General features: G+C 51.0%; 1 protein-coding gene across 1 annotated transcript in view; it reads left to right on the forward strand.

Annotated features, from left to right (window-relative positions):
- LOC105184960 (EGF like, fibronectin type III and laminin G domains protein pikachurin) overlaps window positions 1–16,245 on the forward strand; it is a 110,453-nt gene that overhangs the window by 72,601 nt on the left and 21,607 nt on the right. Inside the window, exons 5-8 of the mRNA XM_011144095.3 lie at window positions 144–345; window positions 2,661–2,805; window positions 8,926–9,112; window positions 13,855–13,994. Of these exons, the coding sequence (XP_011142397.1) occupies window positions 144–345; window positions 2,661–2,805; window positions 8,926–9,112; window positions 13,855–13,994 (674 nt within the window). The remainder of the gene's footprint in view (window positions 1–143; window positions 346–2,660; window positions 2,806–8,925; window positions 9,113–13,854; window positions 13,995–16,245) is intronic.

Below are 16,245 nucleotides of genomic sequence, written 5' to 3' on the forward strand. Positions count from 1 at the left end.
TCACTCAGTATTGTAAACGCGGGTGTACCGCTGATAAACTTAATCCGGGCACGAATGAGCGACATGCCAGCGCGAGATCCCCGCCGACAGGCCGTCGAATCGCCGAACAGGGAAGGACTTTATCGTCGAATGTTTGGTTTCAGAGGCCGAAGTGAGATCGCCGCGTTTCACCGGCTCCGGCTGGCTGGCCTTTCCCGCTCTAAGGGCTGCCTACAAGCACGTCCAAATGGAGCTGGAGTTCCGGCCCGAAGCGTGGGACGGCGTGCTCCTGTTGGCGGGCGAACGGGACGACCTTCAGGGCGATTTCATGGCCCTGATTCTGCATCACGGTTTCATCGAATTCAGGTAGTCGCGCAGCACGTGCCGCCAATGATTCGCGTTAATATCAGCGTCCTCGTTCGGCGACGCGATCGTTTGCTCGTCCGACGGCGCGAGGTAAATCTCCGTGAGATCCTGCGAACCATTTTTCAAGGATGCATCATAGTCACTCGATGTACTCCGGGATAATTTATTATTCTCCTTGAGATTACTATGGGAGAAGAGAGAGAGAGAGAGAGAGAGAGAGAGAGAGAGAGAGAGAGAGAGAGAGAGAGAGAGAGAGAGAGAGAGAAGAGAGAGAGAAAGGGGGGAGAAAGGGAAGCGGGACGTATCACATGTAACAGTGATAAACGGGATCGACGAAATCGAAGAAAAAGAGGTCAATTAATCTTTCGTAATCATCCGCGATCGCGCGCGGATCAATTTTTCTCCGTTTCAACAAATTGCCGGTCGGACGTTCGCGAATCGGCAAAGTGGCTGGCCGGCGGCCGTCCTGCGAAAGCGCAAACTCCTTAAACCGCGCCAAGGGGACCGTCAGGAAGAGGACGGGACCGGAGAGGGGCTCATCGATTTTTTGTACCGCTAGAACGAGCCGGCAGGGGGGTGGGGGCAAGAGCCGTATTGAATATAAAGTTATACGGGACACACTTTATAGGACACTTCGGCGCCATAATTTCGGAGACTTTGCCCGCGAGTTTGACGTTGGTCATTAATTAAACATTCCGTACCGGGACTAATTTTTCGTTTACAGCTTAATAAGCCGTGACTTAATGGAGGTCCGTGCACGATTTACGAGCGTCGTGGAAAAAGCGGAAAGTTCGCCTTTCGCGATATAGCCGCCCTTTCACGACGGGCCGTTTTGCACCATCGCTGCTTGCGAGCATCGGCAGCGGTGGAACTTTTTCACCCCCCGTCAACGACGCCGTAGGATTTATTTTACAACTCACAACGCCAACTTTCGTCCGCAAATACGCTGCAAAGTGTTATACACGCGTGTTATGACGCGTGTAATATCGCGCGACCGTGATACCTGCGCGCCGAAACGTCGCAGCCACCGGCGCGAATATTCAGTATCCCGTTCTCAAGTAATATTTTGATTATTGAATTTACCCTCCGCTTCGCGTGCGCGCGCGCGCGCGCGCGCCATTTCCCTCCTCCGTTCGCGTTCGCGCGATGGCCAGAAAAAAAAGAAAACACAGCAGGGGCTGCGATATTCCGCGATAATGAATAAAATAACAGTTCTCGCGCGTGTTCCATTGTCTCTCTCTCTCTCTCTCTCTCTCTCTCTCTCTCTCTCTCCCCCCCCCCCTCTCGTTGAGAATCGTCGAATTTCGCTCATCGATAGCCGTTAAATAAAGTAGCGAATAAAAGCGTCACAGTTTTCAACGCCGGCGTTTAGCCTGATTAGTGAACAAAAATGGACCAAAAAAAGACACGGGGAGGGGAAATTAACGCGCATCCCCGAGGACGAAGTTTCCACAATGGCCTCTATTCGGATTTAGCATCGAGATTGTAGGACAAAGCGGGCTCCACAGCACGCGACTCCACCGAATTCATAGACACATTCATCAAACGCGCCGTGTAATTTATTCATTGGCGCCGCGATGGCCGACCCATTGTTCCCCCGGAATCCTTTCCACAATTCATTAATCGAACGCTAAATGATTAGCCGCTGTGGATTTGTTGTTCTATTAACCAGACACACCGGATCGCGCGTGCACGCGCGCGCGTTTAAATATTAGCGGATTACTTTCGCGATGATGACGAATAAATTATCAACGTCGGCGATGATTTCCATATTGATCGCGTCGCGCGGGGCGGCGATACACGCCGGCCATTCATGGCGGTCGAGCGCGTAGACATTATCGAACACCACCGGCCCCGGTATTCCTCCATCCGCCGCGCCGCGCCGCGAGCATTCAGCAGCCGTGGCGCGATATCAAAAGAAAAAGAGGAGCAGTGTGGAAACAGAGTCGGCGGTGAAGCGCGACGCGACGACGGTAGCTTCGCGGCGGAAACGACCGGAGGGCTCTCTCGCCGTCCGTTAATCCGGATTTACCTCGGCGCGCGTCTTAGACGCGGCGGCTGAATATCCCGCTCGCGGATATATCCTCCGCCTTTTTGCTCGCCGACGAATACGTTCCGTTGGTGTTGAACGATGTATCGCGCGAGAATGTTGATATGAGCCGCCGCCGCCGCCGCCGCCGCCGTCGCCGTCGCCGTCGTCGCCGTCGCCGCCGCGTCAACGTCGGCGCCGCTGCGACGGCTGACATTTCGCGACGTGTAGTGTTCTCCGGATCGATTAACATTGCCCCTCGTGTACTTTCCGCGGCTCGGAATAGGTTCGATTGCGGCAGTGGTGTGGGCACGGTGAGGAGCACGGAGACGGTGAGGCTGAATGAGTGGAACACCCTGAGTGTCTACAGACATCGATGGGACGCCTGGATCCAGCTGAATCAGGAGAAGAGGGTGGAGGGACGCTCGAAGGTGAGGGCACTTCATTTTATTTCCATCAAGGCCAGACCATCCCGGATATTATTTACCCGTGTACGCGGGTCCAGCGGGGGACGGGGGACGGGGGTGGAATCGATATTCCGCAGCGAGGCGGGGACGTATTATCGGGATTACCAGCGCGAGTTTATTCGAATTCTCGGGATTCTACGGGCGACATCCTCCTGCTCTTCCTCTTTCTCCTGCTTGCGTTTCTGCTCCTCTTCCTCCCACCCCCTCCTCCTTCTCCTCCCCCTCCTCCTCCTCCTCCTCCTCCTCCTGCTGTTGCTTGCGCTCGCTTCCCCGGAGACACTTCTGGGTCTGGAGTTTTATGTAACGACGGAATGAGAAATCGTACTCAATTGGTCGCGATAGCGGTAATTCGTTGCCGCTCGCGCCGGCTAAATAAAGCTTTTCTTCTCGTTAAGCCGGAAGCTCCGTCTTAACCGGGCTACCAGCGCGGCGGGCCGTTACGGTCGCCGCGCGCCCTCCTGCTCCTCTTCCTCCTCCGCCTTCTTCCTCGGCTGTAAAATTTTTTTTCCGGCGATACACGCCGCGCCCGGGCGCGGCGTTATCGCGTAATAACAACGGCGAGCAACCTCGTTGCTCATTAATACCCGCACGGCCGGCTGCAGTAAAATAAAATTGTTTCCATTCAGCGAAATCCACTCGCGAGAAGTTCCACGGCGCCAAGGTGGAACCCGGCATTAAACGCTGTTGTATCTTACGGAAACTTGCCGGAAACTTTAATGAGAGAATGTAGTACGGAAATTGAAGAAACGTTCTTACATCTCGGAACTTCTTTCCGGAGTGTTTCACCCCGAGCTGCGCGAGAAATTTTGACCCCTTTTCCTTCCTCTTTCTTTCTCCCCCTCTTTCTCACTCCCGTCTTCTTTCCTTCTCTTCTTCTGCTTTTTCTTTTTTTTTCCTCCATTTTGCTTACCTCACGCGCCGGACTGAAACTCGGTTGCGGTTTATACCGATACATACACACGCCGGCGAGGCGCGTTGTGTCGCAACGTTAACGCGACAAAACTTCGGCTTTCTCGAAAATTCTCATCTCGCTTCGGCCGCATTAGAAATCGCGGAACACCTCGCGTGAGAGAAGTCCTTCGCAGCTCCGCCTTGTTGTCCATATACACACAGTACACACAGTCCATGTACACACAGATGTCGCGGAAAACGAGATATCGGAAGCGCGCGGCGCGGCGAGGAGAACTGCAAATTCTCTAACGCTCTAACGCGGCCATACAGCTTTTTTCTAAAATAATGTAGGGTAAGTCCAGGATGGATGGGGGTTATAGGAGATAGACGGTCAATCGCTATAATTTTGTTGATATATGCTAAGCGTCAGCGCTGATCGCAGCGCAGTCAGATGTACCACGAGTAGGTGTGTCTCTTCCTGATGCGCATAAACACTGTTATTGTGAGCATATAAATGTTTTATGTTTCTATTAATCTCCAAAGTGTGTTTCACGCGTCGGACGAACACCTTGCGAGTACGGTTTATTTCGAATTACGACATTAGACACGGGCTTAAACGATTAAAAAAACATCGTATTTGCGTAGTTGACTTCAACATTCGTTACCGAGACTACGTTTCACGCGGTATATATGCATCTTTGCGCGAACTCTGCAAACGGGATAGATGGTTCATTTTTATCAGGATTAGATGAGCAATTTACTCAGCGAGAAGTAGCAAACAATGGACATCGGATCAACGTTTTCTACATGCTTTGGACGTATAAAAGACATCGATCCGATGTCTATTCTATTATCATTTTTCCCTGATTACCTAATATTAAAAACTTCAGTACATCTTAAACGGCTTCTTGTTTCGTTTAAAGATGCCGAGTATAGATTCTTTCTTTCTCTTTTCTCTCTTTAATAAATAATATTTTCTCACAGGGCCTTTTTTTGTGTTGTTTCTCAACCTTCTCTTCAATGTTGTTCTTGATTGTTTTGTAAGAAACTTGTGAAAATGTTTTATTTTATTAATAATTAGTAAGAGGATTGAAAAAACGGTTAATAATTAATAAAAAGATGTAAAAAAAATAGAGATAAACAAAATTTCTACATTATTGTAGGCATGCCCAACTATTCCTCCAGGTATGGTCATCTATCCCTCACAGAATATTTTTAATATTTTGTTATTATTGGCGTCTCATGAATTTTTTTCACAAAAATCCTACCTTAAACATTATTCTCTACTATGCTGTTGATCGTTTATTGCAGTAATACAGATGTGCAATTTCCAATTCGAAGAACTATGCCCATCTATCCCGGACTTAACCTACCCACGAGTATCAGCGAGTCGATGAACAATATCTGCGGTTCTACGAGAACCAGAAAGCACCGCCAGAGAGCGACGTCTCTCGTCAATTTATCTTGGCCCGCACGGTACATATGTATGCAGGAAAGGAACGATTCGTTTTCCCGGTTTGCCGAAAAAGCGACGGGGGAATTTTTGCGAAAGACGAGCAGACGAGGAGAGGAGACGGCCCGTGAAAGTAGTAGTCGCGGGATAAAAGAGGCGCGCGATATTCCGCGAGGAGAGCTTTGGCGCGATAGCAAGGAGGCGTAAGAAGCTCCCCGAACGTACAAAACGGACGTCCGACACATCGAGACAAATGTCGGGGCGGGCAGGAGGGAGGGTTAAAAGCGAGAGACCACACCCTGGGACGACGGCGACGGAGCCGCGCCTCCTCGAGTAATCAGGAAAGAGCGCCGTTGCCCGTAAAACTCGGCTGAATAAGGCGGTTCCAGCCACGTAATCGTCTCTATCGATTCCGTTCTTTCCCCATATTAATCCGTTCCGACCGCTCGCTCGCTAATGAAACAGCGCGACGCGGAAACCGCGCGACAAACACAGCACCCGGATTCGTCAGGGTGCGCTTGAATAGCTATTGTGGAAACACCCCGATCGCGCGCAGTCATCACGTCAATGCGACGGTAATGATCGACCGGAGATGAAAACGAGTCGATGACAGTCGAGCGGGCGGCGTATCGCTGAAAAAGAAAAAGAAAACAAACACGGGAGGAAACGGGTATACAGTTCGCCACGTTTCGCGTCTGAATGGTATTTTCTGCGACAAGTACACAAGAGGAAAAGAAAAGATTGATCGTGGTTAACGCGACGTGCCAAACGTCTTTTGGTGGGAGGAAACGGAATTTCTGGCTCCTCGCGAACCAAATTCGGTTTTACGAGCCGGAGATTCTGTTCTCTCTCTCTCTCTCTCTCTCTCTCTCTCTCTCTCTCTCTCTCTCTCTCTGGAAACGGAACGAGCGCTCGGTACGTTCATTATTCATTGTCGTTGTCAGGCTAATTCAGACATTTGTTTTCCTCCGTGTGGAGATCGAACCGAGCAACAGCGACGGTTTTACACGGCGATTCGTTGATTTATCAAGGACAATTTTCCACACGAGGCACGCGTGTCTCTCGGCGACTTCGCCGATAAGACATATCGCGCGCGATCGTTCGCAGTGTATCGCGATCGTTGAACGAAGCCGAATTAGTCGCGCTTCCAATTCGCGCCCTTAAACCCGGGGAAATTACGCTTAATTAACGCTCGGAGATTTAATTCGCGACGGGCGGCGCGCTGCGAAGCGGAGCGTGACGAGGCGAGGCGAGGCGACTCCTTTCCGATGCAAACGGCGAGATGGTGTTCCTTGACGCGTCTCGGTTGTCGCCATCGTTTCGCGAGCGAATGAACGGATCTTATTGTTAACTAACCCCGTCCGGTCACGCTTTAATCGTATTCTACGCTTGTTGCGCGCTTGCCGCCCGCGCTCTCTTGTCCCTCCTTCTTGCCTCCTCCTCCTCCTACTACTCCTCCTCCTCCTACTCCTCCTCCTCTTTTTCTTTACGCTCCCCGTTCCTTCGTTTTTTCCTTCCTTCCTTCTCTCTTCTCCTTAATTCGCTTCGCATCGCTTCCTCGTGATACTGCGACGACCGTCCTCCGCCTTGTTACGTTGCAAATGAGATGCGGGCCGGGCGATCGCAGAAGTGTAAGCGAGACTTTTGGAAGCTCTTTACGCTGATGGCCGCGGGCTAATCTCTAGGAGACACTTGCTGCGGACTGGATTACTAATTTTCATAGTTCACAGCGCGACGGCGAGACGCTCTCGGGCGGTAACTTTCTTCGCGCGTCCTGTCGCGTTTCTCTCTCTCTCTCTCTCTCTCTCTCTCTCTCTCTCTCTCTCTCTCTCTCTCTCTCTCTCTCTCTCTCTCTCTCTCTCTCTCTGTCTCTGTCTCTGTCTCTGTCTCTGTCTCTGTCTCTGTCTCTGTCTCTGTCTCTGTCTCTATCTATCTATCTATCTATCTATCTATCTATCTATCTATCTATCTATTTCTCGCTCTCTTCAACATATCGCTCGAGCCTGGTGATACGATTTTCACGCGGACGAGTCGAGATAATAATCGCCGAGGGAGGAGATGCTTCTTCATCTCGCGCGGTCTCGCACCTTCCCCGCGCCGCATCCCACTTTTTGCCGCTCGGTATAACGCCGAGCGCCGAGCGAGTTGGTGTCGTCTCTGTCGCTCTCGTATCGTGTACCCGCGACTTTCGCAAATGAGCGGCCGTGTCACATGACGACCGCCGCGACGACCTTGTGACCTCCGTTTGTCAGCGTTGATCTGCGCCGAACTGTGCTTTCATCCGTACGCGCGTAATCCCACGCCGCTCGCTCTCTCTCTCTCTCTCTCTCTCTCTACTTTCTATCTCTCCCTCCCTCTTTTCCTCTTGGCGCGGTTTATAAACAGAGAAGAGCGCGACTCTCGAGCTGATCGAGCTGGGGCGAACACGGAGGAGACACAGAATATCGAGGGGGCAAGTACCGTCGATAAATGTCCCATCCACTTTTTCCGCCGGCCTTCTCCTCCTTCCTCAATGAGTCTCTCGAGCGTTCAGGATAGCGGTATGATAACGAGGAATTATCGGCTGGTTCTCGGCCCATCTGTTTTTCCCAGGCTAGGTTTAATTACCCTTAAAATCAGGCAGCATTGCCGGCAAATGGCTTCGCGTTTCAAGCCCACTTTATCCTAGAGTGCCATTAAGCACTCGGTGTCCTAACGACAGCGTCGTAATTAGAGAAGCCACCTCTGACCTCTCTCGCTCCCCCCTCCCTCCCTCCCTCCCTCCCTCCACCTCCTCTCTTTCTCATTGCTATCTTCCTATGTTCTGGACCGGCTCTTTTCTTCTTTTCTTTGTCGTTACCTTTCTTTCTCTCTCTCTCTCTCTCTCTCTCTCTCTCTCTCTTCCCGTCGCGCTTCCTGCTTTTTTCCATCTCACCGCATTCCCTTCGCTTCGGCAGAAGAAATTGGGAAAACTGGAGCACACAGCTTGTCGCCAAAGCCTCCGCGGTCGCTCACGTGCACGATCCTTCCGTCCGATTCGTCGAATTGGAATCCGGCGAATGGAATCTGGAGTGTCGACGAGACGACGGCTTATGATTGCGCAAGACGGGTAAAACGCGATGTGTATTGGCTGACAATGGGCATAGTTTGCCGTCCGATATAAAACGGGATATAGAACGTACGAGACATGAAAATAACGCGGATCTCCGACGGAGGCACGGGGGAATTTCCCGCGGCGCGTCGACGTCGACGTCACGCGTCGACCGATGAGCCTTCGATCTATCGCCGCTCGTGTATCAAGCCGCAGCAACTATGACTCTCGTCGGATCAGCATAATCCTTTTCGTAATTCCTCCCTATTGTACGGCGTCGCTGAACGCTGATGATGTAGAACGCGCGGATTTTGCGACGAGCTCGCGCGATGCGCGAGCGGAATTGCGAAAGCCGGAGCGCGCGCGCGTCTCTCCCGCCGGCCGCGTAAGGCTCGAAAATCTTGCAGAAATAGATTTTTCACACTCGTACACACAGACGTGGGGACGTACGTACGCGCGAGGTATGATCTGGCGGGTTTTATCGGCAGCCCAGAGATATACAAAGGAACGGTAAAAACAGCCGGGCGCCGCCGCCGCCGCAGTTGCGCTTGTACGCCGCGAGCGGAATAATTTCATTATTCAGGCATTAATCAGGCGGCCGCAATTGCGCCGGTCCGCGTTACGCTGCTGCTACGTACGTGTAACTAGAGAATTCCGGCTTCAATTGCAGGGCTTGTTCTCGAGGATTACGTTCCGTGAGCCGCTCTTCGTCGGCGGGCCCGGAAACACGACCGGCTTGGAGCGACTTCCGGTGAGGACCGGATTTAAGGGCTGCATCCGGCATTTGGAGGCGAACGAGCACCACTATCGCTTCCCGTTGGCCCCGCAGGGCGACGCCGCCAACGGATTCGACGTCGGTGAGTACAGCCTCTCGTACGGTACAACTCGGTATATCGGATCGTACGGATCGCCAACCAGGCGAGAAATGCTCTCCCTAATCGTGAAATTTCTCGAATGCCGCCGCTCACCGAACGTCCCGCTACGGCGAACGGCTGACTTTTGAACGACTCAAAATTCTTTAAAGCCTGAGTCGCGGAGGCCTCCTGGAGAGTTCCTCTCCAGGGGAAACGGCCACGGCTGGATACGAGCAAAGGAAAGCCGCTTTACCCCGAATCTCGATATATATTCGCCCAATTCTTCCGCGTTCGAATAAAATTACCTAAGGTTCTTTTTCTTTTTTACCTTTGACCTATCGGAGAAATCGGAGAAATCTTTTCCGAAGAGAAATTCCACGTGTAATTGTGCCCGGTGATTAACAAAATAACCCGACTCTCGTGGAAAAAAAGTCAGCCATTCGGGAGGTTAAAGGTTGTTGGTTTCCGAGTCGCAGTTTCGGAATTAACCGAGCAAACAATTGTTCCTCCCAGAGCCAAAAAAGAGCCATCCTCTTGAGGCATAAGACCGTTAAGCACTTGAAGCATTATTACCACACATCAGGCTCCGAAATGAATCATTTAGGGATGCCTTAGATTTTACGAAATAAGGCTTTGACAGGAAGAGCTGAGAAGGGCCTTAGAAGGATTTTTTAGGAATGCCTTAGATTTTACGAAATAACGCTTTAATATGGAAAACTGATATAGACCTTGGAAGGATCTTTTAAATTGTCATAGTTTAGTATTGTTTTAGTAGGTAGGTATGCACTATCTGGTTCTTTTAAAGATTTTTTAATTATACCGCGATTAAAAGCAAATTGTATTAGTTTTATTAGCTACCATATTCATTAGTCTTTTCCAAGGATTTCTGTAGTATTGCCTTCGTTTTGAAATGTAGCAAACTTTAATAAAAACAGTGGCAGGATTTTTATGTGTAAAGAATGCTATATTTTATCGTAAAGCATACTATATTTTTAAAATAAAAATTCTTGTATATTAACAAGGTTATAGAGAAATAAAGAAATGACAGTCTAAATTTCTTGGAATGAAAGAAAAAACGAATATTTTTATTCGTATTGCCCTATTAATATTACCTTATACCCTCATAATATTGCTTTATAAGGACCCGTTAAACCATTTATTACACATCTTGTAGATGCCCTTGGCTTTCTATCCCTACTAAGACCCGATTAATGTTGGGAAGAAATAATTAGGCCCTTATCAGAACCCTATCATCATTTTTCTATTCGGGTATCGACTCGCTTGTCTCGTGACGATTCTGTGCGTTTCTCCCGACACGTATAATATCAAAACTATATTGACAAAATAGAAATGGAATAAAGGAATATTTCGTCGCGACTCGATCTTTCACAGTGCGCGAGAGCGCGGACAAAGGTTGTGGCGGATTTGACGCGTGATTTGCTCGCGATGGGGCAATTCAGTTAATTATGATATCATCCGGCGAATTGAACATCGAGACGCGCGCGCGCTCGAGATACCGGGAGACACTTAGGAAATCCGGTTGCCGCCGCCGTCGCCGTCGCTCCCGCCCCCGCCCCGTGCCCCCCGGCAGGCGGAAAAAAAGGCGAGGAATATATTCGGAGTTAAATCGAGCGGGCATCGGAGAATTTGCCGACTAAATTCATGTGACACCTGTTGTGTTCGCTTGCCGATATAGCTGTTAATTCGGCCACCCGGTAGCGGCCTGCCGCATTCTGACCGACCGATGTCGTAGCTGTAAGGCAGCCAATTAGAGATCCGCCCGTTATTAATTGTTTCGCATATTTCAGCGCCGTCGGCTCCGCCGTCGGCTTTACACTTGTCGCGCGCGACGGAACATTAATAATAACAATAATTTGTCCGCACGCGCGAGCCGCATTATTTATTTCGCCGCTCGTTCGCGCGCCGATAAACGGCAGTTTCGTTCGTATTATTAAACGTCGTTCCTTCTTTGTTTCCGTCCGTTCCGCGGCAAATGGCTTGTCGCGGGGCCGGGAAGGATTTCTCGCCGCGCAAATCGCCGTGTAAAAGCTCGTGACTTGCGTCTCGCGTTACGCTTCGTATCGAAACGCCGTTCATACAATACGGCGGTTGTCGCACCGCCGCCGAATTATCCGATAACGTGCAACCTCGAATTCAGAATCGATAATTTTTCCATCGCGAATGTCGGCGAATAGAGGGAGAAGGCGGAGAGGGGCGGGGGCCGCGTTTGTCGTTCGCAGCATTCCAATTTACAACGTTACATTATATCCTTCATCTTTTAACCGCTGTTCCACCCGCGCCGCGAGTGATATGAGACAAGTTGAAATTACTCGATCACATAATTACACTCCCGGGAGTTACGTTCCTCCGTTGCCTTTTTTTTTCAGTTTACCGAGGCAACCGAGTCTCTCTCTCTCTCTCTTTCTCTCTCTCTCTTTCTTTCTCATCGCATAAGTGGAAGATCCGCTGCCGTGACAGCAGCTTGAAAGTGGCGCACATTAATTATGTCAAAATCGATGAGACCGCGATAGGATCGCTCTTCATCCGGACCGACGAAGGAAGGGTGAAGGGAAACCCCGCGCGGGGATCACGCGTGTCAGGCAAGACGATGGCTATCGCGAGTAATTATCATCGTTATCGTTGCCGGAGTGTCGGTAATTAATTGTCAACATTTGGGGGAGGGGAAGTCGTTTAGGAGTCCGGCTATGCAACAGCTGCTTCATATATGTCGCGCGCGCGCGTGAGGGGGTGCGTACGAGTGTATGTGTGCGCGACATTAATTACCAGCTGAGTAATGAACGTCTGTCTCGTATTTATATGACGGTGGCGGGGCGGCGAGCAAATGTTATCTCTATTTTGCAACATCGCGAGCGCGAGCGCGAGCGCGCCGTTGTTCGCGCAGCGTACGCCGGCCGTAATTTTCATATTTATCGCCGGTCATAACTCGAAATAACCAATTGCGCGCGAGTGTGAGACGATATTAATGGTAAACATTTGTGTACTAATGAGCCATGTGGATAATGGCGAAGAGCGAACGCTGCTGGCCGAGCGAGGCCGCGCGCGGAAGGCGCGCCTCTCGACGAGCCTCTTTCGCCGCCGCGGCAGAAACGGAAGTTCCTCCTCGGCGCGGGAAGGAAGGCCGAGCGGAAAAAATATATTCGCCCGCGCGAAATAACGAGCGATCGGCGGAAGTGCATTCTCGAGCACAGTCGCTTGTATGTAGAGAGGCCGCTCTTTATCGGAGAGCGGTATTAATTATCAAGAACTAATCGATACCTATCGAAGCGTCATTATGCAGATTCGTGAAATACCAGGCGCGCGCGCGGGCGGCCATGGTATTTTATTTTACGGACGAGCGATTCTGCCGAGATAAATATTTAATTAATATTTATCGCCGCGTGCGGAGTTTTTGCGCGCGCGTGCGCGCGTGCATAACGCGCTCGTGAGCGACCGCGCCGCGTTTTATACTCGTATTACCGCGCGCGTTGTAGCCGTGTATCTCGCAATTCGCGATGCCGGGCGCGAGAAGAAGGGGAGGTGCGCGAGGGGAGGCCAACGAGGCCGACGAGACCGCTCGCGCGCGTCTCGCTCGATTTCCAGGTTCCGCGTAAGTTCAACGGACCTACCGCCGCTTCGGCGACGGCGCGCCGATGTGAAATCGAGCACACGTCTTGTTAATAAGCGCGGCGTCAATTAACGAGGAGAAAATGTGTCATCAATTATTACGCTGTATTAACTCGTCCGGCGATATTTTCCCGCATGACGTCGCGCCGCCGGGACGACGATTTGTTACGACGCTAGGTGGGTAGCTAGAGCTAAGTAGATTGCTAGATATCGGTCACGGAGATGGATGAGAGGCGGCGGCGACGGAGGGGGGGAGGGCCCTCCGCGAATCGAAAGTTACGCGTTACTCTTCGATTCCGTCTACGTTCGCCGCGCACACACGGAGACCTCCCGGAAAGATAACACCCGTTAGATTGGAAAACTTCGGCCCGGGCAGTTGGACTACTTGGGCACATTCCGCGGTGGGGAGTAAAAATCGTCCGGGCTCGTTCATTGTGTATTATTCGCGATCGATAACCACCTCTCTCTCTCTCTCTCTCTCTCTCTCTCTCTCTCTCTCTCTCTCTCTCTCTCTCTCTCTCTCTCTTTCTCTCTCTCGTTTTTCCTTGCCTCTTTTTCCTCCTCCCGCGGAATACTCGCGCGCTCTCTGTTTCTTGTTGTGCTCTTTACTCGGCGCACCAAAGCACGACGGCGCCGTATAAATAAGCCGACAAGACACGAAAAAAAAAATACAAAAATACAATATATTAAATATGTATGTCGGCGGGCGCGATATCATCGGGAGGGGGGAGGGATCGTGTATTTCTGGCCAACTGTCCCGGTGGCACGTCGCGAAGCTCAACGTCGAGAGACACGTACAACGTCGTTGTACGTGTCGAGAGAGAGAGAGAGAGAGACGTGCAAAAAATCCGCTAGCAATGCTCGCGCGCACGTTAAATGATATCGTCGAAAATACGATGAGGCGGAAGAGATTGATACTCCGGCGCGCCGGTAAATCGACGGGGAGGACCTGTCGAGGTGCGAGTGGTTTTATCGGTTTTATCTGCCGCGAGTCGAGTCGAGTCGAGTCGAGTCGGGCCTGATCCTACTCTCGTCTCCCGAGTAATTCTCTCGATTTCGCGGGCCACCGGAACTTTTATTAAATTGCCTGATTTATATATATATATACATTGTCGTTCCAGAGGAGTGCACGGCCGACAGGTGCAGCAAGGTGCCGTGTTCCCACGGTGGAAAATGCCTGACAACCGGAGGCGACACGGCTGTCTGTCTCTGCCCGCTCGGCTACACGGGCGATCTCTGCGAAACCCGGGTGGACCTGCAGGTAATCGAATCGATCCCGTAGGAATTATAAGCACGGACGAGCGACACGCGGCCCCGGTGTCGTCCAACTCTCACGCAGTCTGTTTGCGAGAGATGTTTCGACCGAACGAGCGACCGAGTAAACTTCGCCGGCCGGCCGGCCGGCCGGTCGGTCGGTCGGTCGGTCGGTCGGTCGGTCGGCTGTACATCGAAACCGAAACTTTTTTACCCGGGAGTCGAATCTCGCCCGCTCGCGGGCCCAAGTTCGCTTGATTACACCTCGCGCAAGCCGCTTCTAAGATGTTTGACCGAACTTCGCCGGGGTATGCTAAATTATTCGCGCGGAAGTCAATTTTTGAGCGGGCGAAGTTGTGAAATTTTAACGACGGAAATTAGAAGCGCGAAGGATATATATATATATATATATATATATCGAAGGGAAATGTCGGAAATTGGAACAAAGAAGAGGCAGTTTCTCGATATATTAACTCACAGATCGAAATAAACTACGTTGATGTGCATATCCCGTCAGAAAAATTTATAATCGCACAAATAGAAATATGATTCCATCTAGAGAGACCAGATGCGGAATATTCTGAGCCCCGCGCGGTTAAATTTACATTTCCGCAGTTCGCGCGGATTCATCAATCGTTATGGAGGTAATGAATAATCTAACGTAATAATCTGGCGAATCAGGCTTTGTCTATGCTGTTTCGTCGCTAATGACCGTTAATGCATCCGCACATATATATATATTTATATTTCTCCAAATATAATTAAAATCAAATCGATCATTTACCGAGACCGCGTAAAGGATACGAGGATGCGGCAGATGTGTATCGAGTCCATTATTTGCAACGTTCACGTTCGAGCTTCGAGGAATTCTATACAAACTTCATAAATTATTATCCTCCGTGCTTTTTTTCACTAAACGCTTTACGTAAGTAACTCGCGAGAGGAACTTTGCAATTACAAATAAGATAACGGCCCTTCGCGGGCGTGTCGCACGAAGCACCCAAATGAACGAGCTAGGATATCAAGGATTCAAAGAAGAAAACTTCAAAAACGATCGTTTCCAAAAAGTCCCCCGCCTCGCCGCTTTCGCAGCTGTGCCCTCGAGTGACGCGATCTTATCTTTATCAATGCTGATCTCCGCATCTTCGTGCAGGCAACGATTCGCCCTCCCTGTCGGATGCCTCTCATCTCCTTCCCCCCCCCTGCTATAACGCGGTATCTTCGATATTGCTGAGAAGTTACGTTAATAATTCGGCCGCGCGTACCGCCCGCGGGATCAAGCTCGAGCAGGAGTCGGGGGAGGGAGCGGGGGTGTTAATAAAGACACCCACGCTTGTGAAACTCCGAGACTCTCGGGGTATCGCCGTGATTTGACCTCGCGTCCTCCTCTTGTCCTCCCGAACTCGTTTCTTTCTCCTCCGTGTGTCTTCGGACGAGCAGGAGATACACTGTTGGAATTCATAACGAACGCAATTCTTGAAATATTCCTCCGCTCTCGCCGACGATCGAGCGACGATCGGCCCGCAGAGGGGAAAGCGGAGATGCTCCTCCGCCGCGCGTCATCGAAAAGCACCCCCATTTCCCAAAACATCCCCCATCCGAGGAAACGATACACGTCGCGGGAAACACATCGATCGAAATTCCATACTTCGTGCGAAACTGCGCGGAATCGATCCCTCGGCGTTTCCGCCGACCAAATGTGATCCCGAAGTTTTGGCCCAGGTAATACGGAACGTCGTGAGACGGGGGGGGGAGAAAAGGGGAGGCGGTGTAACGGCAGATTCGTGGGAAGTTCGCAGGACAAAAGTGACAGCCGCGCTGTTTTTTTCATTCCGTACGGTAGTTTTCCGACTGCTAAAGAGCTTTTTCGGTTAACTTTCGACCGAAGCGTGACGTGCGCGCGCGCTCGTGCGGTTCTACCTTTTTCCTCTCTCTCTCTCCCTCCCTCTCTCCCAGCACTTTCGACTAAGCAGTCCATCAATCGCGCACGTGGACGGCTAGAGTTTTCGCACGGAAGTGCACGTGTCGTGTCGGGTGTGTGTGTGTGTGTGTGTAACTCGGGATACGCGACTGTCGGGCACAATTTATAGGTCGTCCCTGGTTCTCTCTCTCTCTCTCCCTCTCCCTCTCTCTCTCACTTTCTCATTCTCTCGCTCCCTCGCTGGATGCGCGGCTGGTAGCGGTGTCCATAACGAGGCCAGACTTGCTTGCAGACATCAAACATGCTAACATCGTATTAGACGCGACGTTGTTGCGTT

This window comes from Harpegnathos saltator, unplaced genomic scaffold (assembly GCF_003227715.2).
Source record: "Harpegnathos saltator strain DR-91 unplaced genomic scaffold, Hsal_v8.6 scaffold119, whole genome shotgun sequence".
In the NCBI taxonomy this organism is placed as follows: Eukaryota; Metazoa; Arthropoda; class Insecta; order Hymenoptera; family Formicidae; genus Harpegnathos; species Harpegnathos saltator.